This window comes from Phacochoerus africanus, chromosome 13 (genome assembly GCF_016906955.1).
Source record: "Phacochoerus africanus isolate WHEZ1 chromosome 13, ROS_Pafr_v1, whole genome shotgun sequence".
NCBI classification, from domain to species: Eukaryota; Metazoa; Chordata; class Mammalia; order Artiodactyla; family Suidae; genus Phacochoerus; species Phacochoerus africanus.
The window spans coordinates 2535319-2560089 of NC_062556.1; the positions used below are offsets into that span (position 1 = coordinate 2535319).

At 48.7% G+C, this 24771-nt stretch overlaps 1 protein-coding gene across 4 annotated transcripts in view; it reads left to right on the plus strand.

Moving 5' to 3' along the window:
• Positions 1-1753: 1753 nt before the first annotated feature.
• TNFRSF19 (TNF receptor superfamily member 19) overlaps positions 1754-24771 on the plus strand; it is a 102376-nt gene continuing 79358 nt past the window's right edge. The window contains exons 1-2 of one of the 4 annotated variants that reach the window (XM_047756013.1): positions 1754-2479; positions 24191-24293. In XM_047756013.1, coding sequence (XP_047611969.1) covers positions 24225-24293 — 69 coding nt within the window. In that variant the 5' untranslated portion in view covers positions 1754-2479; positions 24191-24224. Of the gene's footprint in view, positions 2480-11834; positions 12001-12041; positions 12329-24190; positions 24294-24771 lie in introns of those variants that run through there. The other 3 variants (XM_047756009.1, XM_047756010.1, XM_047756011.1) reach the window with 3 other exon arrangements.

Genomic DNA, 24771 nt, shown 5'->3' on the forward strand with positions numbered 1-24771 from the left:
AGTCAGATTCTTTAACCACTGAGCCAGGACGGGAACTCCGTTATCTTGTCCTTTTTAATATTTTCTTTGTCTTCAACGGAGACATGTTGTGGCGTTGCGGCACCCCAGGGGTGTTCCTGGTCTGCTTCTGAGAAGTCACGGGGAATCGTAGCTGCATGACATCCTACCTGAGCCCTGAGCCTCTTTGAGAAACCATGTGTGGGGGAGAAAATTATAAAAAAAAAAAAAAAAAAGCTGGGGAGAATGACTATTTACATGTTATACTGAACTCATTAATTGCTCAAACCACAAATTTTGCTATGAAAATTTGTCGGAGAATCAGAGATCTGGAATAAACACACCAGAAACTACATTTTCAAATATCACGTCAGGAAAAGTTAGATGAAACTAATTAGGAATGAAAGCTATACGTTATATACATTAAATTCTATTGTCTTCTATGTTTTGCAAAACTGTTTTAACTGACCTTTTTTTTTTTTGTCATTTTTTGCTTTTTCTAGGGCCGCTTCCCGGGCATATGGAGGTTCCCAGGCTAGGGGTCTAACCCGAGCTGTAGCCAACGGCCTACACCACAGCCACAGCAATGCGGCATCCGAGTCGTGTCTGCAACCTACACCACAGCTCACAACAACGCCGGATCCTTAACCCACTGAGCAAGGCCAGGGATCGAACCAGCAACCTCATGGTTCCTAGTCGGATTCGTTAACCACTTAGCTACTATGGGAACTCCCTTAACTGACCTTCTAAAAGTTGGCGAGTTGCCATTAGAAAACAGAAAAATTTCCTTTGGTGCATAAATGAGTGATCTGGAATTCAGAAATGCGTGGTGTCCTGGATTGTACGGAAGATGAAGTGTTTTTATTATCTTCTCTGTTGACAAATACTAAAAATAAAAGGACCATATGTTATGGAATCTGCTGTTGTTCAGGAAGGATGGTAAGACAATGCTGAATAATGTGCAATAGGCTTAATCTTACAACTGTGGAGATAGAGACGAATGGGATGATTTGGATGAGTGAAGGGTGTAAATTATGCATTTCGGAGAAAGAGCCCTAAAAGGCCAGGAACACAGCTCAGGGGTAGGCATGGGGCAAGTCTTTTAGCCACCTTGACTCTTTCGTGATTTTTTTTTTTGTCTTTTTGTCTCTTTGCCATTTCTTGGGCCGCTCCCGCGGCATATGGAGGTTCCCAGGCAAACTGGAGCTGTAGCCGCTGATCTACGCCAGAGCCACAGCAACGTGGGATCCAAGCCGTGTCTGCGACCTACACCACAGCTCAGGGCAACGCTGGATCCTTAACCCACTGAGCAAGGGCAGGGATCGAACCCGCAAGCTCATGGTTCCTAGTTGGATTGTTAACCATGACAGGAACTCCTCTTTTGTGAATTTAAATGCCTAACAAGTGTTAATGTACCGCATCTGTCTAAGTACACTTGGTCTTAAAACTTGATTTTCTGAATCGCACACTAAGACCAAGACTAAGATGAAACGTCCCTCCGCCCCAGGACGCAAAGGAGAGGGTGACCCTTAACAGACACTGGGTAATTCCTAGTTATGTGCTGGTTAATTACTTTAGTTAAAGCACCGCCGCTGCACTGGCGAGGTCTCATAAGTGACGTTTCAAGGCAAAGACAGTGTGGTTCAAATCCTCGCGGACTTGTCCCATTTCAGCTGAAACACACTTTGAGGAAGTCCCCCTCCTCCTCCTCGGCAGGGTGCCCGGGGCTTCTCGGAACACAGATCTGACCCCGGGTCTTGGGGAAGAAGAGGCCTTGGGAGCCGCGGCGGATGGGGTCTTTTCCCCCTGGGACCAGCCCGCAGCGCCCGCCACGCTTCCCGAGTGGCGGCAGATACCAGGAGCCGCGGGAGCAGCAGGCCTCCGGCGGGCTTGGAGGCCGGGCCCCCGCCTCCCGGAGCTGCTCCCCGCAGGCGCTGGGCCCTCCCGCCCGTCCCGCGCCGGTGATGTCATGGGATCCGCGGCTCCGCGAGATGAAAGGGACCGGGCGCAGCCCGCTGGCACCAGGCGCCGCTTCCAGCGCGCAATCAGGGCGCAGCCTGGGAACCGGAGCGCGGCGCAGCCTGCCACTCAGCCCGGCCTGGGGGAGCCGCTGGGCCCGCCTCGGTGCCAGAAAAAGGGGGGAAACGACGCGATCCGGGTCAAACAAAAGACTGCGAGGACCGGGCGGCGGGAGGGCGACTACCTGCTGCAGCCGCGTCGCCGGCGGCCGTGCACACACACATGCCCGGCCGGTCTTTGAGGTCCCGCGACTGATCACCGCTCAGATTACGGGCATTTCAGCCCCTGCTCGTCTGCCTTTGATCTGCAGGGTTCATGTTCTTTTCCTGGGTTGGGAGTTTCGTCTGGGCATGTGCTGACAGATATTTGGGGGAAGGTAGAAGCATTTGGCACAGAAGTGCTGCCAAGGAGAAAGCCGGTTGCCGAAAAGGGCGAGTCCTGGAAAGCGTTCAGCACGTTGAAGGTACAGCGTTTTATGTTTTGTTGTGGCTTTCACTTCACTTTTCCTGCGGGTTCTCAGGAAAGACGGTTTGTGTGCCGAGAGCAGCAGCATTTCTGACCTTGAATGCTGCATTATGCTGCATGCATGGATCAGAGGAGACGCGGCTCTCCATGCTGTTTTAGTGGTTAGTACGAAGGGTTTGCCCTCTCTCGCGCACATTTCACTGGGAAATGAGTTGTTCCAACAGGACCCAGCACGAGAGTGCTAAGTTTAGCAATCACCCGCTGCTGCAAAGCCCGATGTCTGAAGGCTGTAATTGCTCCCAGTATGTACAAGTTGCTTTACTTAGTAAACAGGCAGCGGCCGCTCTTTGATACCGACGTTTTCCCTGTTTTCTCATACAGAGGGTAGAAGGCATCTCTGGCAATGCCGTTTCTTGGGTTTATTTATTCCCTCACCTCCAAGATGTCAGCCTATCAAATGCATTTCCTGATGCAGTGTGTAAGGAGAGGTATTCGAGTGCTCAAAGGCTTTTCTGGGTAAAACGGAAGCATTTTCAGGCCGGGAGGGGAAAGCTATGCTCAGTTTAGTTTAAAAATCCTCTGGTGATTTTCTGGAAACTTTGGCACTAGCCGCACGCAGCCTTATGTTCAGGAACAGTCACGAGGTTAATGTTCCTAGATTCTCATGTACTTTAAATGCACAGTGACAGCTGCTGTAAGTTCAAATTCGCCAACTGTTTACCCAAACAATCTGAGGAATCGACAGTTACAATGTTACACGTAGTGTGGGGGGGCACATTTTCACTTTAGTTTATGCTCCACATGGCAAAACCAAGATACACTGCTGTGCTGAAGTTGAAACTTAACTTGTTTTGTTAATTCAGTGATCGCATGCCTACACGCAAGTACACACACACACACACACACACACACACACACAGAATATAGTCTTCACAGGGAGATGCAGGAAAGTACAGAGGAAGTGTTAGAGGTCCCTGTCTTCATTAGTTCATTTTAATGTTCTAGTCTTATGTTTATCTGGGTAAAATGTTTGCTGAGCCACAAAGAAATTATAAGTGATGAGACCAGTTATTCTTTAGTCTAAAACTCATGAAACAGGAAAGGCCTAATGAGTCTCATTTCACATGTAATTAATTTTCCAGAGCCAGTTAATGAAATTACTTTCTAAACGTTCCTTCCTCCTGGTATTAGAAGGATAATTAGCAGTGTTTGCTTAGTTTTAAAACTTTGATAGCTGTTAAGTGGAGATTATTTAAAGCCATGCCAAAGTGACTATATTTTTTAAGACGTGTCAGCAAGAATGTAATCGAAAAGATTTAACTGTTGCTTTTCGTCATCTGCCAAAAGAGGCATTAAAATTTTTGTTTTACCAGCAATGTTACAAAGTGTGCTCACAATATCCTGAATTATCAGCCGAGGTTGATTTTTTGGAAAACTGTTTGAAAAGTCCTCTTGAACTCACAAAAGCAGTAGTCATGTTCACATCAGGATAAAGAAAATTAAACTTTTAAAATAATGACTGCAAAAGGTGCCCAAAGAATAGAGTGCCTAAGAACTCGGTCATTTTGTTCAGATTTGGGACTTTAAAAAATTTTAATGCCTATTTATTCTGCTACTCGGTTCATTCTAACAAACACAGACTCTCTTCAGCACAGAACAAAAGGGAGAATTAGCAATTATCTGATTAATTTAGGCTTTGTAGAAAACTAGCTGGGGCAAGTCAAGTCATTGAAAATCCACTTCAGTGTCTGAATTAATTCAGTTAATTGTTTACTTCTTGTGTCTCGGTGGAGAAGTGAAACCGATTACATTTGATTTTAAAAGAAGGATGGCTGTTGCGGAAGGTACAGGTACAGCCCCCAAAGGCATCTCTTAATTAACTGCCTGGAGACGATCTTGACTGCGATTTAAGCAGAAATAGCCCTACCTTGTCCACGGCACGAAACCCTTACGTAACATTTTTCAAAGCCCTTTCCTATCCGTGGCTTCAATGGCAGCTTTGTTACTGCAGCAAGTGCAAGACTTCAAAAGACTTATTTCTAGTCCTGATTCTGTCACTGATTAGCTCGGTGACCCTGAGGACTCTCTCCCCTCCCCCGGGCTTCTCAGGGTCCAAGTGAGGGGGTGGATCAGACCAGCCCTCTGCAATCAGCAGGGCGGAATTTTTAGAGCCCTTGCCTTGCACAGATGAGAAAACCGAGACGGAGGGCAAGTAACTGGCCTGCCTGACTAAGGTCACTTGGCCAATTTCCCAAGTTCTGGTCCTGTGTCCTTTCCAGGTCACGGTGCATATTTTCCAACACCTGCTGCTGAGCCAAATGCACTGCTAACCGGAGCACAGGCTTAGTCTGAAAGATCAAGACAGCCGCTGCCTTCTGCCTTCTGCTCTGTGGCTTTTCTTTCCATGCTCGATGTGGCAGTCAGCTGTAGTAGCTGGCTGATTTCCCAACAGTTCCTTTTGCTTCTGTATTTGTTTTCTTAGATTTTTATTGAAATATAGTTGATGGACAAAGCTGTGTTAGTTTCAGGTGCACAGAAAGTGATTCCAATGTATATATACAGATAGATATGTTTCTATATCTCTAAACAGTCTGAACACAATTACTGCTACACATGATTTACCATAATATTTAAAATAATGTTTGCAAAATTTAATATATCAAAGAAGCAATGCAGAATTGTATATACATACAGACACAAATACATATATGTATATACTGACGAACGTTTGACAGTGTACACACATCTTTTTGTGTTTCCGAGGAAATGATACTTTCTCAGAAGATGTCAGTGGGGTCCCTGAAAAGTTTAAGAGTTAATTAAAGGTTGTTAGTCCTCCAGGGAGATTCCCAGTGGGATTTTGTGAGAATTCAGTTTATAAATTCATGATATATGCCATACATGGTTTCAGTTCCCTATTACATTAGATTGTGTTAAGAATCCTTGAACTCTCCCTTGGGGGAAAAAAGTATATTTCTTGTGAATAAACTTATTTATTTATTGACTATACATTTCATACCTATACACTGCTCTCACAGCCAAATAGCTATCGCTCATGTCATATTACCCTTATAAAGGTTTCATGTAAAGCTTTACAGATTATTACTTACTCACAGTCACTAATATTTATTAATGCACTAATTATTAATTCATTAATAGTTATTGAGTACCTGGGTGCCAAGCACTCTAACAGTATTTTTGAGGATGCCATCTCATTTAAATTTCCAGCAATTTCGTTTGTCATTCCAATTATACAGACGAGGCAAGTGAGTCTCAGAGGGATTAAGTAACAAGCGCAAGGTCCCAGCGCTCCTTAGGAGGCACCACTAGAGTCTGATTGCAGTTTGGGTTCTTTCGTTCTAGGGCCAGGTAGTTAATTCTCTCTATTGTAAGAATTTCGTAGAGTTGAACTCGACTGTTAGCAAACAGTACAGCCAAAATTTTGAACAACAACAAAAAAAATGGTTTCTGTTTCTTTCTTTTGATATATTTTGTGAACGCTATTAGAGTTTTTTTGGTTTCGATAGAGTTTTCCAACAGCTGGCCTAGAATCTCCAGCTGTAAAGGACCTCAGGACGTAACTCATTCCTCTGCTTCAGGACTGGAGCACACTCAGGCATCCAGCGTTGGTTCGATTGGTCAGACTTCCTGTCATGGCAAGGCCAGTCCAAGGCACCCTGGACAAATTCAGTTGGTGCCCCCTTAAAGAGTGATTCTTTATTATTATTATTATTATTATTATTATTTGCTTTTTAGGTTCCCAGACCAGGGGTCTAATCCGAACTGCAGCTGCTGGCCAGGGATCGAACCCGCAACCTTATGGCTCCTAGTCGGATTTGTTTCCGCTGCACCACGAGGGGAACCCCTAAGGAGTGATTCTTTAAAATGTTGTCAGCACTGGGAGTTCCTGTCGTGGCTCAGTGGTTAACGAATCCGACTAGGAGCCATGAGGTTGCGGGTTCGATCCCTGGCCTTGCTCAGTGGGTTAAGGATCCGGCGTTGCCGTGAGCTGGGGTGTAGGTTGCAGATGAAGCTCAGATCTGTCGTGGGTGTGGCTGTGGTGTAGGCCAGTGGCTACAGCTCGGGTTAGACCCCTAGCCTGGGAACCTCCATATGCTGCGGGGGAGCGGCCCTGGAAAAAAGGCAAAAAGACAAAATAAAGTAAAATATCAGCACCATTTAGCGGAGTAGGCTATGAAAGGAGGGCAGGAGGAGACTCCCTGGGGGCCTTAATTTCTCCTCCACTGTCACAAGCCATTCAGCTTTGCTCCAAGGCACCCCCAGATCACCTCCCAGAAGCAACCGAGTCTCAAGTCCTCAGATGACGTACTTTACCGTTGTCCCTTGTGACTTAACTCTGCTCTTTGGTGAGAAGGAGCAGGCAGGTGAGGTGGGCGTGTCGAGGCCCTTTATCAAAGCATTGCCTCCAGCACAACCCACAGGCTCTCAGGGGAGTTCAGCCTTCTCCATCCTGTTCACTGTCCCGGGGCTTAGGCTGCCCCATAGCCCAGCCTCCTGCGCTATAGGTGTAGGTCGAAGATGCGGCTTGGATCCTGCATTGCTGTGGCTGTGGTGTAGACTGTTCCTTAAACCCGCCATATGCGGAGGCATCCGCTGGGTTCATCGGGAAGCAGAGAAGGAGAGGCAGTGGCCTTCTCTCCGTAAACACACGGAAAGAGTCTGGCCAACTCGGTGTCATAAAGTCACCAAGATCAATGCACGTGCCTCAACTTATGGCAGCTTTGCTCAATAAATGTCATGAGCTTGACATGATAGCCACTAAATAAACACCCTCTTTGGCCTTTTCATGTGTATTGATTTATGCATTCGTGGTGTGGTGAAGATTCTATCAGGACACTCAGGGAGCCTGGATTTCAGATCTTGCTAGGTTATTAACGTGGTGTTAATAACCACGTTATTGGGAAGTTGCTCGAGGTCAGGCCCCAGGCCTCCACGGATGGCCTGTGCTTGACAGCAGAGGGTGGTGAGAATTACTTAAGTAGCCGCATGTTCGTTATTTTTCTCCTTATTTTCTTAATTGTATTTGGCAAACTTTGTAACGCTTTGAGATTCTTACCCCCATTTATTAATTCATTCAGCAGTTTTAAGTGAGTACCTACTATGTGCTGGGCCCTGTGAACAAACAGACAAAATCCAGGATTCTTTTTTTTTTTTTTGCTTTTTAGGGCCACCCTTATGGCACATGGAAGTTCCCAGGTCGAACTGGAGCTGCAGCTGCCAGTCTACACCACAGCCATAGCCATGTGGGATCCGAGCCGCATCTTCAACCTACACCACAGCTCATGGCCACACTGGGTCCTTAACCCACTGAACGGGGCCACAGATTGAACCCACATCCTCATGGTTACTAGTCGGGTTCATTACCACTGAGCCACACTGGGAACTCCTCAGGATTCTTGTATAGCTTGCTTTCTGTTCCTTTCCCCATGAAATAGTGCTTCACACTAGAAATGACGAGAAAGGCAAACAATTTTCCATTACCTTTGCTTCTGGTGAGCCAGCTGGAAAATAGTGAAACTATTTTCTCAAGAAGGTTATTTCATTGGCTCACCGTTTTTAGGAAAATATTCTGAACACATATACTGTGTATCAGCTTAGCTGTTGCTAAAACTAGCTTCAGAAAACCAACCTTTAGCGTCACTTAAAAATAACGCCTCTACTAAGAGCCTCATAACAATTTGGCTTTTCCAGTCAAATTTCGACCCCAGTCATAATAGTCAGTGTTCTAAAAGAAGAAAAAGGCTTGCAGCTCTAATTTTTTTTTTTTTTTTTTGGTCACGCCCTCAGCACATGGAATTTACTGGGCCAGGGATCGAACCTACACCACAGCAGCAACCCACGCTGCTGCAGTGAAAACACCAGATCCTTAGCCCATTGAGCCACCAGGGAACTCTACGTTCTGTTTTCTATGCTTTTCCATTATGGTTTATCCTAGGATACCAAATATAGTTCCCGTGCCGTACAGTAGGATCTTGTTTTTTCAACATCATCTCTCCTATATGCAATAGTTTGCATCTACTAACCCCAACCCCTCCCCCTTGGCAACCACAAGTGTGTGCTCTATGTCTGTGAGTCTGTTTCTGTTTCATAGATGAGTTCATTTGTGTCATATTTTAGATTCCACATATAAGGGACAGCATACGGTATTTGTTTTTCTCTGTCTGACTTACTTCACTTAGTATAATGATTTCTAGTTGCTGCCTCTGTGTGGCCCCAAATGGCATTATTTCGTTCTTTTGCATGGGCGTGCAGCCCTAATTCTAAGCATTGATTTCATTCTGCCAAAGATTAATTGACCATAGGTGTCCGGGTTTATTTTCTGGGTTCTCCATTCTGTTCCGTTGGTCTGTGTGTCTGTTTTGGCACCAGTTCCACACTGTCTTGATGACTGTGGCTTTGTAATAGTGCCTGAAGTCCAGGAGAGTTATGCCTCCTGCTTGGTGTTTGTTCCTCAGGATTGCTTTGGCAGTTCTGGGTCTTTCGTGGTTCCATATACATTTTTGGATTGTTTGTTCTAGTTCTGTGAAAAATGTCATGGGTAATTTGATAGGGATTGCATTGATTGATTTCATTCTGAATGAGCCTTGGAATCATATAATTCTTTCTGTACCACCCCCAGGTCCTCCCCCAGACAATGTCTCCAGGTCACTTACACTCAAAGTGACATAAAGTGGGGAGCATTGGTTCGTTGAACGTGCCTCTTCCTAAAAGAGTAAGACACACTTAATAGCTAGAGAGCAGAGGTTCGGGGCTCTTTGTCCCCACTGTCAAATACCATTTCAGTTATCACTGATCTGTGATGCTTGCCATTGTGTACCCTACAAAAGGCACACCCCTGCCAACAATGGCTGCCATTGAGTGACCACTTACCATGTGCCAGGCCTTGGGCTAAGCGCTTTAAATACCTTATCTCATTTAGCAATGACCCATGAAACAACGCACTTCACAGTTGAAGAAACAGACATTTGGCACTGTCAGGTCCCTTTTCCAAGGGCATACACCCAGCGAAAGGCACCCTGGCATCCAAGACCAGATTATGTGATGCAAAGGCCATGTACGTTAACCACAGAATCTTTCCAGAAAGAGCCATCGGGCTCCCTGGGAAGCTCAGTCACACACACATGAACTGATGCAAGAACAGCCGAACGAAATAACATATGCTACTGTCTCTAAGTACAAAGGGAGGCCGGAGCAAAACCAAGAACTGAGCTGGCAGATTCAGTTCCTCTCGGAAACCATGCAGTGAGGGTGCGTGTGAATGGGTGATCCCATCAGAGAGGCAGGTCTGCGCAACAGAGGCCCCTTCTGGAAGGCAGAGCTGCTTGTACATCCTTGAGGAAGAAAGCTAAGTCACAGCCGCTTTGGACCAGAGGCGGAACTCGGCGAGTGCTCCCGTGGGAGGGAGAAGGCCTCCAGCCTTGTGGAGCGAGCCCCGCTGAGAGCCGCCGCTTCTGAGCTGATGAGGAGGCAGGCGGGGAAGTCGGTGACTAGGAAGGGAAGGCTGGGGGCAGCGGGGGGAAAGGAGGGCAGGTTCAGGGCACATGGGTGGCAAGGCATGCAGACCAGTTCGGCCAGAATATAAAGTGTTCGCCAGGCCAGAGGGAAGAAAGATAAGGCTGAAAATGTGGATGGAGCCCCAACCTGAAAATCCCTGGCTGCTAATTCCAGGCATGTAGAAGGCATTCTGCACCGTGGGGAACCGCTGTCCATCTTTTCATTGAATGGTGACCACGAGGAAAGGCGGGAGGAAACAGGAGCGGCTGGACAGAGCATCAGAGAGGCAGATCGGAGAGCAGTGGGGACCTCGGGTGAAAGATGCAGGGGGCCTGCGCGGTGCTGGAGGTGGTGGGATGAAGAGAAAACAAAGAAGCCAGGGGGGTGTGGTGTGTGTCTGAACAAAGACACCACAATAATGCAGCTTAACCTCAAGGTGGACAGAGCATCCCCACTTGGCCTGCGCTAGACCCTGGGATACGAAGCCAGGAAGGCCTGCCCTGGGGACGGTCTAGACATACAGGTAATGTCCACCTAAGAGCGAGCTCCTTAGTGAGGCTCAGCGAGCGGTGGTACCAGATCACAGCTGACCCCTCGGCTGGGGCACACAGGTCCATCTTGAGGGTCAAATAAGCACATATCATTCGTGGCTGGCTAAAAAGAAGTCATTATTGCCATTTCTATTCCGACCCCCTTAGGTCGGAAGTAGACAGCCTTGAGGCTGACGCTGGAAGGATATTTGTGATGTATTTTTCACAAATATCTAGTCCTGCAGTGGGAGCACTAGATGGGCCTACCAAAAACTAACTGTAAAAACTCATTCATGCGTTCAAGGAGTATTTATTCAGGGCTACTATGGGCCTTGGGGTATAGACAGGAAAGGGGATTTGGTCCTTTACAAAGAGACGCGATATTGTGCGGGAAAGTCAAAACCGAGGCAGGCAGCAGTGGGCGCCTCGGCACCAACGCCGGTCGCAGTGTCTTGGGTTGGAGTGAAGTTTGTCCACTGAACTCACTGGCCAGATGAACATAATTGCTTACATTTCTACGGCCGAAAAAGTATATTTTCCGTACACGGTTCTTTTACTCCTTCCATCACATTTGCAGAGCAGGCACTGTTAACTCCACTTCATAAGTGCCCAAAGTGGATAAGTTTCGACACGGTCCACGACGCACGTGTGGCCGCACGGAGCCCGGGCTCGCGTACCCCATGATCTCCGGGGGCCTGGGCCGGAGTGGGCTAAGCTGGGGCCGAGGCGGTGGACAAACCCCTACCTCTAGAGGCTCACGTCCAGGGACCTAGCCGGTGGGCCACGTCCTGGCCAGGTCTGGACCCACCTCGCACATGTGTCACATCGTTTCCCCTGCCCTTCCTGGCGCGCACAGGCGGGCGAGGGGTAGAAAATGACCCGCAGCGCAGAAGCACAAAGGCCGGGAAACAGGTCCCGGGTGGACGCGGAGGCGCCCCCCTCGCCGCAGGCAGGTCCTCGACCCAGCTCTGGTCTCGGTGGTGCTGGTGAGGCCCCTCCTCCCCGCCCAGGCCCGCCTGCGGGGGCCACCGGCCCCTCGATCGCGACCGGGGAAACGGAGGGGCTGCGGGGACGCCTCCGGGAGCCCGGGGCGGGGTTGGCGGGGCTGGCGGGGGTGGCTCCGGTGTGGGCGGGGCAGGCGATAGGCGGGGCTCAGGGTGGGCAGGTCGGTAGGCGGGGATCGGAGGTGGGCGGGGCAGGTGATGGGCACCGCCCGGGGCCTACAGGGCGGGAGGCGGTGTGGGCGGGGCCCCAGAGTGGGCGGGGGTACCAGTGGGCGGGGGCGGGCGGCTGCCGTTGCCGGGCTACGGGAGAGCGCCGACCGGCAGCGCGGGGAAGCGCCGGGCGTGCACGCGGGGAGGGGACCCCGGCCCAGCTCCACACCGCTTGCCTCGCCATCAGCCGGACCCCCCCGCACTCCTGAGCCTCCGACCGCTGTCCGAACCTGCGGGGCAGCCTCCAGGCACCGGAGAGGGTAGGTGCCCCGCCGCTCCAGGGCAGTGGTGCGGCGCCGCATGGCGGTCCCAGCCCTCTCCCCGCAGGTCTGCGCGGGACGAGCGCGGAGAGGAGGCGGCTGCGGCAGGACGGAAGGGGCGCCGGCCTGGGCTGCTCTCTTGCAGAGAGGGGGCGGGCAGACAGGGCCAGCGGAGGCGGTTCCCGGGATGGCTGACAGGCTGGGGCACCGAGATGCCTGAGCTGGAGGAGCTGGAGGGTGTGAACGCCCCCCGGTCCCTGTAGGCGAAGGGAGTGACCGCGCTGAATCTCTCTGCCCAGGGATCTTGAGAGGCTGCGTGGAGGCGAAGGTGCGTGAGTTTGTAAGTCACTGTGCGCGAGGCTCGCCGGGGCCTGGACCGGGGCGCGTCGGCCCGGCCGGGCGGGAAGCGGTCTGCAGGCGTCCCTGCCCGGCCGGCCGAAGCCGAGGAGGGGAAGGAGAGGGAGGAGGCCGGGAGGGCACCTGGAGGAGGTCAGTGGTCGATAAGCGCGTTCACGCTGCGGAAAGGAGACGTTGCCCGGGTCCGTGGTGTGTATCAGCACGGGGGTGGGAAGGGCAGTTTTCACGGCCCGTGTCAGGGGTCTCATGCCGTTTCATCGAAGAGAAATTGAGCTAATACACTCTAGAGGATGAAGTTTGGAAGCATCTAAATACAATGATCTATTTTGACAGTAGCGAACTATGCGTCCCTCCTGCAGTTACCATTGTAAAAAATACAAGCCGCTTTGTTGTTGTTGTTGTTGCATTTTAATAAAAGAACTCGGTCTGCAAACACACAAAACCATCCATAAGCATTATTTGAAATTTCGTTAATGGAAACAGTTTAACTCGGACTAGTTATGCATGGGCGGTTTTTACTCCAATGAGTTTTCCTTTAGTAGCAGATGGTTTCTTTATATAAACAGGAAACAGTTATTGTTAAACATGACTTATGCAGACATAAGTTTTAATATGTTGTTATTTCATGATTAGATACTTATATGCAAAAGGGAGGATTATATTGCATTAGTTTAGGATTTACTCAGTATGTTTTCTGTTGTGCAGGTTTACCTTGGGCGTTTGCCAATGCTTCCTTCAGGTAGTTTAAAAACATGTATTATTTCAAGCACTGCTGATTATCTAATTTAAAGATAGGTAACTGGGCCAGTCTCACCCTGGAAGGCAGTTTTTGACAGTTATTATTCGCAGAGATGTGGGTACTTGAAAAGACTTTTTCGTGGTGTAGTATTTACCAAGTTCTGAAAATAATACGAAACAGAGGAATGCAGTTTCATTTCGAAACCGCTGCCAGAGCATCACTACCCAGTGCCTTGTCCTGAGCTCTGTAAGTTTGTTGCTTTTTAACCCGTAGAAATGTCTCATGACTTTGTGGCTGAGGCCTGGTGGCTTTATCAACTTTGGAATTTGTTTCCATTCTCAGTGGGAACTCTGGGATGCTGTGTTGGTATTTTCTGGGCTGTTCACGGAAGTTATGTGTTTCTGTGAGGGGACTGTCTTTATAGACTCCGTGACCAGGCTGGATTTTGAATTTAAAGGTAAGAACGTGACTCTCTATGCACTAGAAATGGTAGCGTGAAAGTGCTTCTCCTACCCAGAAGCTCCAATAAGGAACATTGCTAACATTCAAGTAATGTTTAAGAGGCTTTTGGAAAGAACAGAAGAGTAATTTTTTTAACTTCAGAGGATCATGGCCTTCTATTTGTATATAGTATATATGCATACATATAAGAGTCACATGCTGTGCTTAATATATTAATTGAATTCACTAGTTGTAGCTCAAATGCGTGAATCTAGGGTATGTCGGGGACTTCTGAAACTGAGTGAGGAATTCTAACACTCCTGGAAAGAAACTGATTCTCCCTTTCACCCGTTTACATCTCTGAACCCAAGCTGAACCCAAGCCTCTGCAACAAGGTCAACCATTCAGAAGTCAGCACAACCCAAACAAAAAGCTGAAGGCATCGTTAATGAAAAAAGCCACGTCCTCGTGAATCTGATAAATCAATATTTAAAGTCAAGCTTTTAAAATCCTGGAAAAGGCTAGCAGGCTCTGTCTGTGAACTACAGGTTGAAGAAGAATACCCACCTTGGATAAATGTCCACCCTGAATAAAGGGACAGCTGCTTCTGTGATAAGAGAGCCCGGAAGAGTTAAACAGCAAAATGCGTTTTTGCTTCCTGGCAGCTCATTCTTAAATGTTCATGGCCTTTTTGAAGTGACCTTCTAGCTGAAGAAAAAGAACAGTCAAGCAGTATGAACACAGTTTCCTTTCATGAGTGATTGGCTGAGCAGTGAGTTCATTCATCGGAGTTTTATCTGTCTCAAATGTTTATATTTAAAAGTAAGATGTTTAAACAGTATGGGGTTATCGTCTAGTCCATACATCACACAATGCGTACCTTTTAAATTGAAGTTTTAAAGAGAGAACAACCAGCCTCAGCAATTATGTAAGACAAAGGAGCTTGGCTCTCCAAAGATGAAATGGTATTTAACCAACTCTTCCACCCAGTCTGCTCAGATGGGTCTAATAGGAGGAGGTTCTCCAAGAATGGAGGCCACTTAGAGTGGAGACTACATGTGTTACAAAGAGGGGGTTTGGAATCTCTCCAGACTTACTTCTAAAATGAAAATGTAAGCAGCTGTATCGTGGATACTGTTTTGCACGATTCTCTTAGAGCGTGTGGATGTTTGGGGTCTCCTTCGTCCTTGACGCTATGATGGTCCTATCTATATTTTAGGATTAAGAGACAATTGTGGGAGTTCCCATTATGGCTCAGTAGGTTAAGAACCTGACTAGCATCCGTGATGATGCGCTTTTAATCCCTGGCCTTGCTCAGCAGGTTAAAGAGCCGGCATTGCTGGGGCTGTGGTGTAGACCAGCAGCTTAACTCTGATTCGACCCCTAGCCCGGGAGCTTCCATAGGCCGTGGGTGCAGCCCTAAAAAGACAAAAAAAAAAAAAAAGAAGAAGAAGAAGAAGAAGAAGAAAGAAACATTTGTGAATTCGGGGAAGAGAACCTTAGTTAGAGCACATCTGCTGAGCGAACGTTTTGAGAACACAGTATGACTGACTTTCCTAAAGCAAAAACGATAGCATCTATAACTCAGAGAAATAAAAAGACTAAGTCTCAAAAGACCCTATCCTAGGTTATGTGTTTTTTGTTTTTTGGTTTTTTTTTTTAAATCGCAGGAGCCTGACAGTGCGTGGTCCCTAGTGTTTTTGAACTTTGGAGGAATTGAAGATATTGTATTTGGCAACAGAACACGTTAAAGGTTGTAGAGTTTTTAGTAGAAAGTATTTCAAGACTTGAGAAGGGAAATCATTGTCATTTCTCAGCCAACAACAATATGTATATTTTTATTGCAGCATACCTTCCTGAGCTTCCCAGGCTACGGAAAGAGCTGCCAACTCCACTGTGTAGGAACAGCTCTTTTCAGGACATACTGAAATTGAAGGCAAGAAACAGAATCGCGCGAGGCGAGGGGGTCCTGCCCGGTTTGGAAAGAGCAGGACCCTACATTTCTAATTAGCTGCTTCTTCTCGTCTCATAGGCGCTGCCATTCTTCTCAGCCGTTTATGGCTGTGTTCTCTGATGAAATGTAAGAGGCTGTACAGGGAGCGTTGGCGTCGTTTCAATGCCGACTTTATAAACCGTAAGCCTGCCAGTTTACTTTAGTGTTGATTTAAAAAAATACATCAGCTTATTGCATCCTGGAAAAAAATGTATGTCTTGGATGTAGTTTCGTGACATAATGTTACGAAGAGTTTTACGAGATGAAAACATTTACCTGCGGAACGTCCTGCGTGTTGGGTAATAAATCACCCGGCTTTGAAGGGACGGAAAAGGAAAGAAAATTAAGTAATTTATTCTGAAAAAATGATCCAGATGATGTAAGTGGTTCTAAGATTCATGTCTACTTGGTTGTTTCTAAGATCAAACAACCCTTCTCAGAAAGGGTACGGAATTGTTAAAATTCGAAAGATACAGGTCAGCTCTTCCTCTTTGGGCTCTTTTGTCCCGATTACGGCCCTGAATTCAGAAGTGCAGTCTCCTCACGCGGCTGCGTCTGCCACAGTCCCTTGTACTTCAAGCTCAAGTCGTGTCACACAAATTGTTCCCATTTCTTGTTTAAGCCGCCACAACAGCCCTCAGATTAAAAATGTTACCCCTAGTTAATGAGCATCTATTCAGCGGGTCTTGGGCACGTGTTTCGGGTGAGTTACAGTTTTAGAGCGAAATCACTCTTCTTGTCCTTAAGTCCTAACGGACGGTAAACTCAGAGGGCTTGGTTGGCCAATGAGAAGGAGCAGGGTGGCCCCGTGTGACAGTAGGGCGGGGTGAAGACTGGGGCGCCAGGAGAGTTCCCATCGTGGCGCAGTGGTTAACGAATCCGACTAGGAACCAGGAGGTTGCAGGTTTGATCCCTGGCCTTGCTTAGTGGGTTAAGGATCCGGCGTTGCCGTGAGCTGTGGTGTAGGTTGTAGACGAGGCTCGGATCCCGCGTTGCTGTGGCTGTGGTGTAGGCCGGTGGCTACAGCTCCGATTCGACCCCTAGCCTGGGAACCTCCATATGCCGTGGGAGCGGCCCAAAGAAATAGCAAAAAGACAAAAAAAAAAAAAAAAAGACTGGGGCGCCAGAAGAGGGACCAGGGATGCTCAGCCATAGGTCCGTGTTGTCTGGAGGTGGTACTCGTGGTTACTAGACTTTCTAACTTTTCAGGCTAATTCCTCCTTTCTCACACTGAAAATGTGCTTTTGAAATCAAGCGCTGCCCTGACAGAAGAAAACAGGGCTCCCAGCGAGAGATGACACAAGGGCTAGGAGAGAAGTCACCAGGGCGTCCTGCCGTGAGATAGAGACGCCCAGGGGCCCTGGGGGCACAGAGGGGAGGTGTGCTGGGAGATCAGGGGAGATGGGGAGACGCCGGACAGTCTGGGGAGGGCACGTGCAAAGGGGCGCCCCAGGCTGCAGGAGAGGGAACTGCAGGTTGGAGCTGCCACTGTGATTCGGATCCATCTGGTTGGCCCAGCCAGTAAGGATGCAGCCTGGGGCTGGCGCTCCCTGGCCGCTCCCTAAACCCAGAGCGTGGCCTGTTGACATACCAGCCCAGGTCTAGGGATCCAGACAAGAAGGGGAAGGTGGAGGGTTTTGTTTCAGCACCTGTGGGATCCATCCCCTGTAGGGGCTGGCCCATTAGGACGCGTCTTAGTCACTGTTCATTCAGATGAGCAGCCTGAGCACCCTGATCTGATAAGCAGTGACTTTCTGCGCCGCCCAGCAGTGCTGGCTGGCCCTGGGCTTGGGGCTCCCGTCTCTTCTTGCTGGCTTGCCTGGTTCTCCGGTACCTGCTGCCTCCTGTTGAGGAGCAGATGGCGAGGCAGGAACTCTCCTGGATTTCCACCAAGCAGGCATCCTCGGCCTTCTCCTGACTGCTTTCTTAGCAAGGGCCTGTTTCTCTGCATGCATTTTGCAAAAATGGACAGCAGGTCGTTAGTAGATGCTGTTCAGTCTGGATGTTCAGGCAAATCGAAAACCCGGGAGACTTGTACGTAATCTCTTAATTTATGTATCTTGTGCTTGGTAAGTCCTCCCCAAATAAATAGACCCTGAAGCACATAGCAGCGTGTCTCTGCCTGGGCCAGACCCCAAATGCCCAGAAGTTAAAAGCAATTTCAATAAATACCTTTTGGATTGCCTTATTTTTCTTTTAAATATTATTACTTAAATGCTTGTTATTTCATTCAGTTTTCCTTCTTTTGATGAATGCCAAAGCATTTCATAAGGTATTTCGTTTTCTTCCAGGAAATTCAAGGTTGCACTTTTAACACTCCACCAGCTACATTGCTTATTTCTAAGCGGCCCTTAGCCGGGCCATACGAAAAGGCTCCCGGGAGCCCCTGCTAAACTGGGAGCTCCTGCGCCTTTGCAGCAGCCTCTTCCAGATGGTACTGCCTCCTTTCAGGCCCTGATACCTGTGTAATCTAAGCTGGTGGGATGAATGCTACCTCGTCATGTGTTCTGTGGTTCTTAGCTTTGTTAGTGCTGACCAATTTGATGTGGTCCTACTGTGCTTGTGGGAGGACCAGTTTGATGTGGTCCTACTGTGCTGAGCGGGAGGGGTCTTGGGTGGCAGCACTTTGATGTGGTCCTACTGTGCTGGTGGGAGGGGTCTTGGGTGACGGTAGTTTGATGTAGTCCTACTGTGCTGCTGGGAGGAGTCTTGGGTGACGGTAGTTTGATGTAGTCCTACTGTGCTGGTGGGAGGAGTCTTGAGTGACGGTAGTTTGATGTAGTCCTACTGTGCTGCTGGGAGGAGTCTTGAGTGACAGTAGTTTGATGTAGTCCTACTGTGCTGGTGGGAGGGGTCTTGGGTGACAGTAGTTTGATGTAGTCCTACTGTGCTGGTGGGAGGAGTCTTGGGTGACGGTAGTTTGATGTAGTCCTACTGTGCTGGTGGGAGGAGTCTTGAGTGACGGTAGTTTGATGTAGTCCTACTGTGCTGGTGGGAGGGGTCTTGGGTGACGGTAGTTTGATGTAGTCCTACTGTGCTGGTGGGAGGAGTCTTGAGTGACGGTAGTTTGATGTAGTCCTACTGTGTTGGTGGGAGGAGTCTTGAGTGACGGTAGTTTGATGTAGTCCTACTGTGCTGGTGGGAGGAGTCTTGAGTGACGGTAGTTTGATGTAGTCCTACTGTGCTGGTGGGAGGGGTCTTGGGTGACGGTAGTTTGATGTAGTCCTACTGTGCTGGTGGGAGGAGTCTTGAGTGACGGTAGTTTGATGTAGTCCTTCTGTGCTGGTGGGGGGGTCTTGAGTGGCAGTGATTTGATGTGGTCCTACTGTGCTGGTGGGAGGGGTCTTGGGTGCGCAGCGTGGCAGGTCCAGCCCCAAGTCACCCTGCCAGAGCGCCCACTGCTCCGCCTTGGAGGCACCAAGCGTGACTTCAATTTGGTCCCCACTGTTTCTGGTTCCTGTGGCCTTTGACCCTCAGTGGTTTCTCGCGTGTGTCCCCCTTTCACGTGAAGGTGGTAAGGAAAACAGCTCTACTTTCTAGAAAGCACCGACTCAATACCCAGTCCTGTGAATGCTTCGTTCACGCTGACCCCGTTCTCTGCCTCGGAACACTTTCTGCAGCCCCAGGGCCAGGGCCCTGGGTTGTGGCCATCCCGGCCGTGTCCCTCAGGTGACAGCCATCAGGGACGGTCACGCACACCGGACCACTCGCTCCTCAGCGAGAACACCACCAGCAGCAGCAGCCACGTCGAACACGTACCGAGCGCTTCGTATGCGCCGGGAACAGTGACCCCCGCAGTTGTTGACCTCACTTATTCCTCCGCCAGTCCGCGAGGTGGGTGCTGTCCCGCTGCCTAGATCAGAGGCCAGGGGCCAGTCCGCGCTCGCGAGCGGTGCTCTCAAGAGCGGCAGGAACCACGGCAGCCTCAGCAACCGTTGTCCATTCAGCTTTGCTCCGTCCCAGGCCCCGCGCCAAGCCCCGCACCCACGTTGTCTCAGGGAAGCCTCACCTCGCCCCACGCGAGGGGCTCTGCCTTTGTCTCTGCAGGCGTGTGATCCCAGAGTGACTTTGCTAAGAAAGGGGCCGAGTCCCCCGTGCCCTTCTCCCCCACGTGCCTCATCACACCCAGGCTGTTTTCACTTACGGTGGCTTTACCTGCCGGAGACTGTTTGAACGTGGCCTTTCTGTTGGCCCACGGGCTCCCTGGACCAGCCGCCCAGGTCTAAACTGCTTCCCAGCCCAGCACAAAGAGCCGAGTCCAACAAGAAGCCACAGGAAAGAGAAGTGGCTCGTTTCAACCCTCGGTTTCCAGCGTAAGAGATCCTCTGTGAAGAACTGCTTGCATTCTTAAAGAGAATTAGGATTTTTAAGAATACATCACTGTACGTAGTTCCTGCCGTGGTTAAGCAGTAACGAACCCAACTAGTATCTCTGAGGCTGTGGGTTCGATCCCCAGCCTTGCTCAGTGGGTTAAGGATCTGGATTTGCCATAAGCAGTGGTGTAGGTCATAGACGAGGCTCGGATCTGGTGTTGCTGTGGCTGTGGCGCAGGCCGGCAGCTGCAGCTCCGATTCGACCCCAGCCTGGGAACCTCCATGTGCCGCAGGTGCGGCCCTAAAAAGACAGAAAAAAAAATCACTGTGTCATTTACTCCTGTTTCCTAATCTAACACCCTGAATGCCTTGAAGAGGTAAGATTTTACATGCGCACCTGCAGCAGTGTTTCTTCTGTTCACCACGAAGAGTTGGATCTCTTACGTGCGGCCCAATGTCAGGCGTTTTCCACGGTCTATTTTGCGTCGATTCGTGCTACTTCATTCACTCGGTGCATTCAGCAAACGCTCCCTGAGTGCCTGGATGTGGCACACACTGTGCCCGGCACTGGGAACAGGGTCGCGGGTGTGGTCCCTCCTCAAAGGGGTCTTTCAGTTCTGGGAAGTGACATTGACATGCAGTGTGACAGGTCCTGACCCCGAACGCAGAAAGTTCTGCAGGGCCTCGGGGAGCAGCTCCCGTCCCTCTGCTTGGTGGGGCCAGCGCTGAGCGGAGTGACAGTTGAGCTGATTCTTAGAGGCTCTCCAATGGGGAGAGGCTCTCCAATGGGGACAGGCTCTCCAGACCAAGCCTACGGTGTGTGCAAGAGGACAAGGTCACAGGCGCCCAGGGGGCGGGCAGTGGGAGCCAGTGACCAGGGGCGAGGCCAGCAGGTGAGCTTGTGATGGGTGTACGTGCCAGGCCAAGGAGTTGGGAGGATAATTTGCAGGGACAAACCCACGTGTGCCCCTGGAAATTCAGGTATAGCAATGCTCCTTTTGTGGTGCCCATTCTGATTATTCTGTTTAGGGGGAGGAATAAGTTAGGAGGTTGGGATTAACATATACACATGACTGTGCATAAAATAGGTATCAGGGACCTGCTGTATGCCACAGGGAGCTCTATGCAATGGTCTATAATAACCTACCTGGGAGAAGAATCAGAAAAAGAACGGTTATGTGTACGTGTGTAACTGAGTCACTTTGCTGTACCCCTGAAACTAACACAGCCTTGTAAGTCAGCTGCAATAAAATTTTTAAAAAATAAACAAAAATAAAACAAAACAACCCGTCCGTTCCGCATGTGTGTGGCCTACACCACAGCTCACAGCAACGCCGGATCCTTCACCCACTGAGCAAGGCCAGGGATCGAACGCGCAACCTCATGGTTCCTAGTCGGATTCATTTCCGCTGTGCCACCATGGGAACTCCTCAACCCAAAGCATTTAGAGTCTGACCATAACCAAGCATCTGGTTCAGACAGAACTGTCTACGGGGACATGGTGCTAAATGCAAGATAATGCAAATCAGCATTGGATATAGTTCCATTCCTTTTTCTCCACCCTCCATCTAAAAAAAAAAAGAACTTTGGGAAGTAAAAATCATAGTACTTTAATTTTCTTCTTTCTTTGGGAGAGTTTATGTAGTTCTTATCATCTTTTTTAGCTTATAAACTTCTAAGAAAAAAACATTACCTTTTTGCTGCAGCTGTGCTATGACTATACTTCTTTTTCTTTTTTCTTTCTTTTTTTTTTTTTTTTGGCCGCTCCTGAGGCATGTGGAAGTTCGGGGCCAGGGATTGAACCCATGCCACAGAAGAAATGATGCCACATCCTTAACCAATGGAGCCACCAGGGAACTCCACCTTTTTTGACCATGAATGAAATATTTACACTACAAAGAACTTTTAGGAAAAAGAGGGTAAAAAATTCACCTGGATTGCCCCAGTATAAATGATAATATTTTGGCGTATTTATTTTTGTACACAAAATGGGTATATCTCATGGCAAGAATCCTCTTGCCATTGAGTCTTGCTTGCTGTGCACGGCACTGATTGTCTTTACAAGACGATGCTACAGTGTTTGTCTCATGCAGCATTTAGCACCATGTCCCCGTAGACAGTTCTGTCTGAACCAGATGCTTGGTTATGGTCAGACTCTAAATGCTTTGGGTTGAGGAGTTCCCATGGTGGCACAGCGGAAATGAATCCGACTAGGAACCATGAGGTTGCGCGTTCGATCCCTGGCCTTGCTCAGTGGGTGAAGGATCCGGCATTGCTGTGAGCTGTGGTGTAGGCCAGCAGCTGTAGCTCCAATTAGACCCCTAGCTTGGGAACCTCCATGTGCCTCGGGTGCGGCCCTGAAAAGGACAAAAAGACAAATAAATAATTAAATAAAAATGAATGCTTTGGGTTGATACCCTCTTTTACATATTAGTTTAATTCCATATAGATTTTGTGGGGTTTAGTTTTAAAAAATTAACACATTAAAAAAAATATAGGGGAGTCCTTGCTGTGGCTCATCAGATTAAGAACCCAGCTAGTATCCATGAGGATGTGGGTTCGATCCCTGGCCTCTCAGTGGGTTAAGGATCCTGCGTTGCTGTGGCTGTGGTGTAGACCAGCAGCTGCAGCTCCGATTGGACCCCTAGCCTGGGAATTTCCATATGCTGCAGGTGCAGCGCTAAAAAGAAAAAAAAAAAAAAAAGAAACGTAGGACCATGCTGGGAAAGGGGTGGCCTGAAGCACTTTTCAGAATGTGATTTTATCTTCTGACTCCAACCCTGTGTCTACACAGCAGCAGCTTGCATGGTTGGGTGACTGCTGGATGATTTCGAGGTATGCAGGGGCGGGGGAAGCTCTGACCAAGGAGCTGGAAAAGCAGAAAGGCAAAAGCAAAGGCGAAAGCTGTTTGAATTCACTCAGAATGCAGCATTCCTTCAGCCAAGCTTAAAAAGGACTTTTCCTTGGCCTGATGGGGGGACTGGCTTGGGCAGCTGAGATGACCCCCTGGTTTGGTGCCGGGCTGGGCCCGAGTTTGGCGCAGCACCTGCCCAGCCTGCTTCCTCTGTCGTTGCTGTTACTCCTTGTCCTGAGCGCTTTGGCCGGTGGTTCTGGTTTTCTGCCCTGGTTTCTTTGCTAGTGGTCAGGTTATCTGCTCTGGGTCTCTGCTGGAGAGAAACGGAACTGCTCTTTCCCTGCCTGATGATAGAGCCAGCAGATGAGGCTTCACTTTTTAAACATTTTGAAATAAATCTCTGGACATTTTGTGAACTTGTAAAAATAAAACGGATTCGTTTCTACCGTTTAGATCATTTCCGATGAAGAGAAAGAGGCTGAGTTTATCTTTTTTTAAAATGTCAGGGAGTTCCCTCGTGGCCTAGGGGGTTAAGGATCCACTGTTGTCACTGCAGCGACTAGTGTCTGGGTTTGATCTATGGCCCCTGGAACTTCCACATGCTGTGGGTACAGCCAAAAAGACCCCCCAAAATTTGAAAAAAGTCGGGTTAGTGCCTCCAACCCTCATCACTTGCTAATGATTTTTAGATGTTTTTAAGCGAGTGTTCATTTTTCTGGTTTGGGAAGAGGTCCTGAACCCCAGGTGTTAGCCATTTCTGCTTCTCAGGGGGGCTGAGGGCCGAGACCCAAGCGTACTGTTTTAATTACACAGGGCAGGTTGTTTCCAGGGTGTGTGTCACGCGGGGACACTGGATTTACAGCCAGCTCTGCCTCTTACTAGCAGCGATGCGACCTTGGGCGAGTGACTCGGCCCTCTGGGAGCCTCAATTTCCCCATCTCTAAAATGGGCATAGTGGCAGCACCTACCCTCCAGCATAGGTGTAGAGCAGAGATGAGTTATGCTAAAAATAGTGCCTGCCATAGAGTGCTTAGCAGGTTTTTCTTGTTCTTTTATCACTGTTATTAGGTCATTGGCACTGACAAAACCCATATAAATGGGAGGTTTCTGTACGTCATGGTTTGAATGTAATTCTCTGCTGGGTGAAGTCGGCCGGAACTGTAGAAGCTTGGATAGAAAGAAAATAGAAGCATGCATGGCGGGGAATTCAGAGGCAGTCCGAGTTTTGCATGGGATGGGCAGGAAGGCAAAGCTTCAGGTCTCATCACCTAAAGTTTTAAAGAATTGTATGCTGTTTATCCACGGAGTCTTTTCAAAAGATGATTCCTTTTAAAAGCTCAATAATGTTACCTCGTGTGTGTGTGTGTGTGTGTGTGTGTGTGTGTGTGTGTAAAAGGTAAACATTGTATCCAAAACACAGAGCCGGGTCTCGCATGTCATGTCATTGATGGTCGCTGTAGCCTCTTAACCCATTTTCCCTTCCTCTCTTCTAGAGCTCTGCACCCAGGAAGACCCCGAAGAAGAGCCATGGCTTTCAAAGCGCTGCCAGAACAACAGAAAGTGTTTCTCACGGTTGTCGTTCTCCTAGGCTGCCTGGTAAGTCAGCACTTTACTTCCAGCGGAACGTGGGGAGATGCTTCATCTAGGGGTACCCCGTCTATGTTCTGTTTCTAGTTGCACGTTGAAAACATTTCTTTCAAATGCATTTTATCCTTGTTGCTTTGAATGAGTCAGAGATGGCTCCTGAGTCTTGACTTTTCTAACAATGGTTGCAGTTCTTTTTTTTTTTTTATGATTTTATTTTTTTCCATTATAGTTGATTTAGGGTAGCAATTCTTTATTGAAATCGAGATGAAATCATAAAAAGCACTGCTGCTTATAGCCCTGTGATAACGATGCTGAGTAGGGTTGACAGGCAGAAGCCACTCACAGCCCCTTAGACCCTAACAGGACCCCAGATTCCAGTTTGGAGCCCATGACTTCACACTTTGTGAAGAGTTTAGAGTCCCTTCTTTTTATTTTTATTTATTTATTTATTTTTAATTTATGGCCGCACCCACAGCACATGGACATT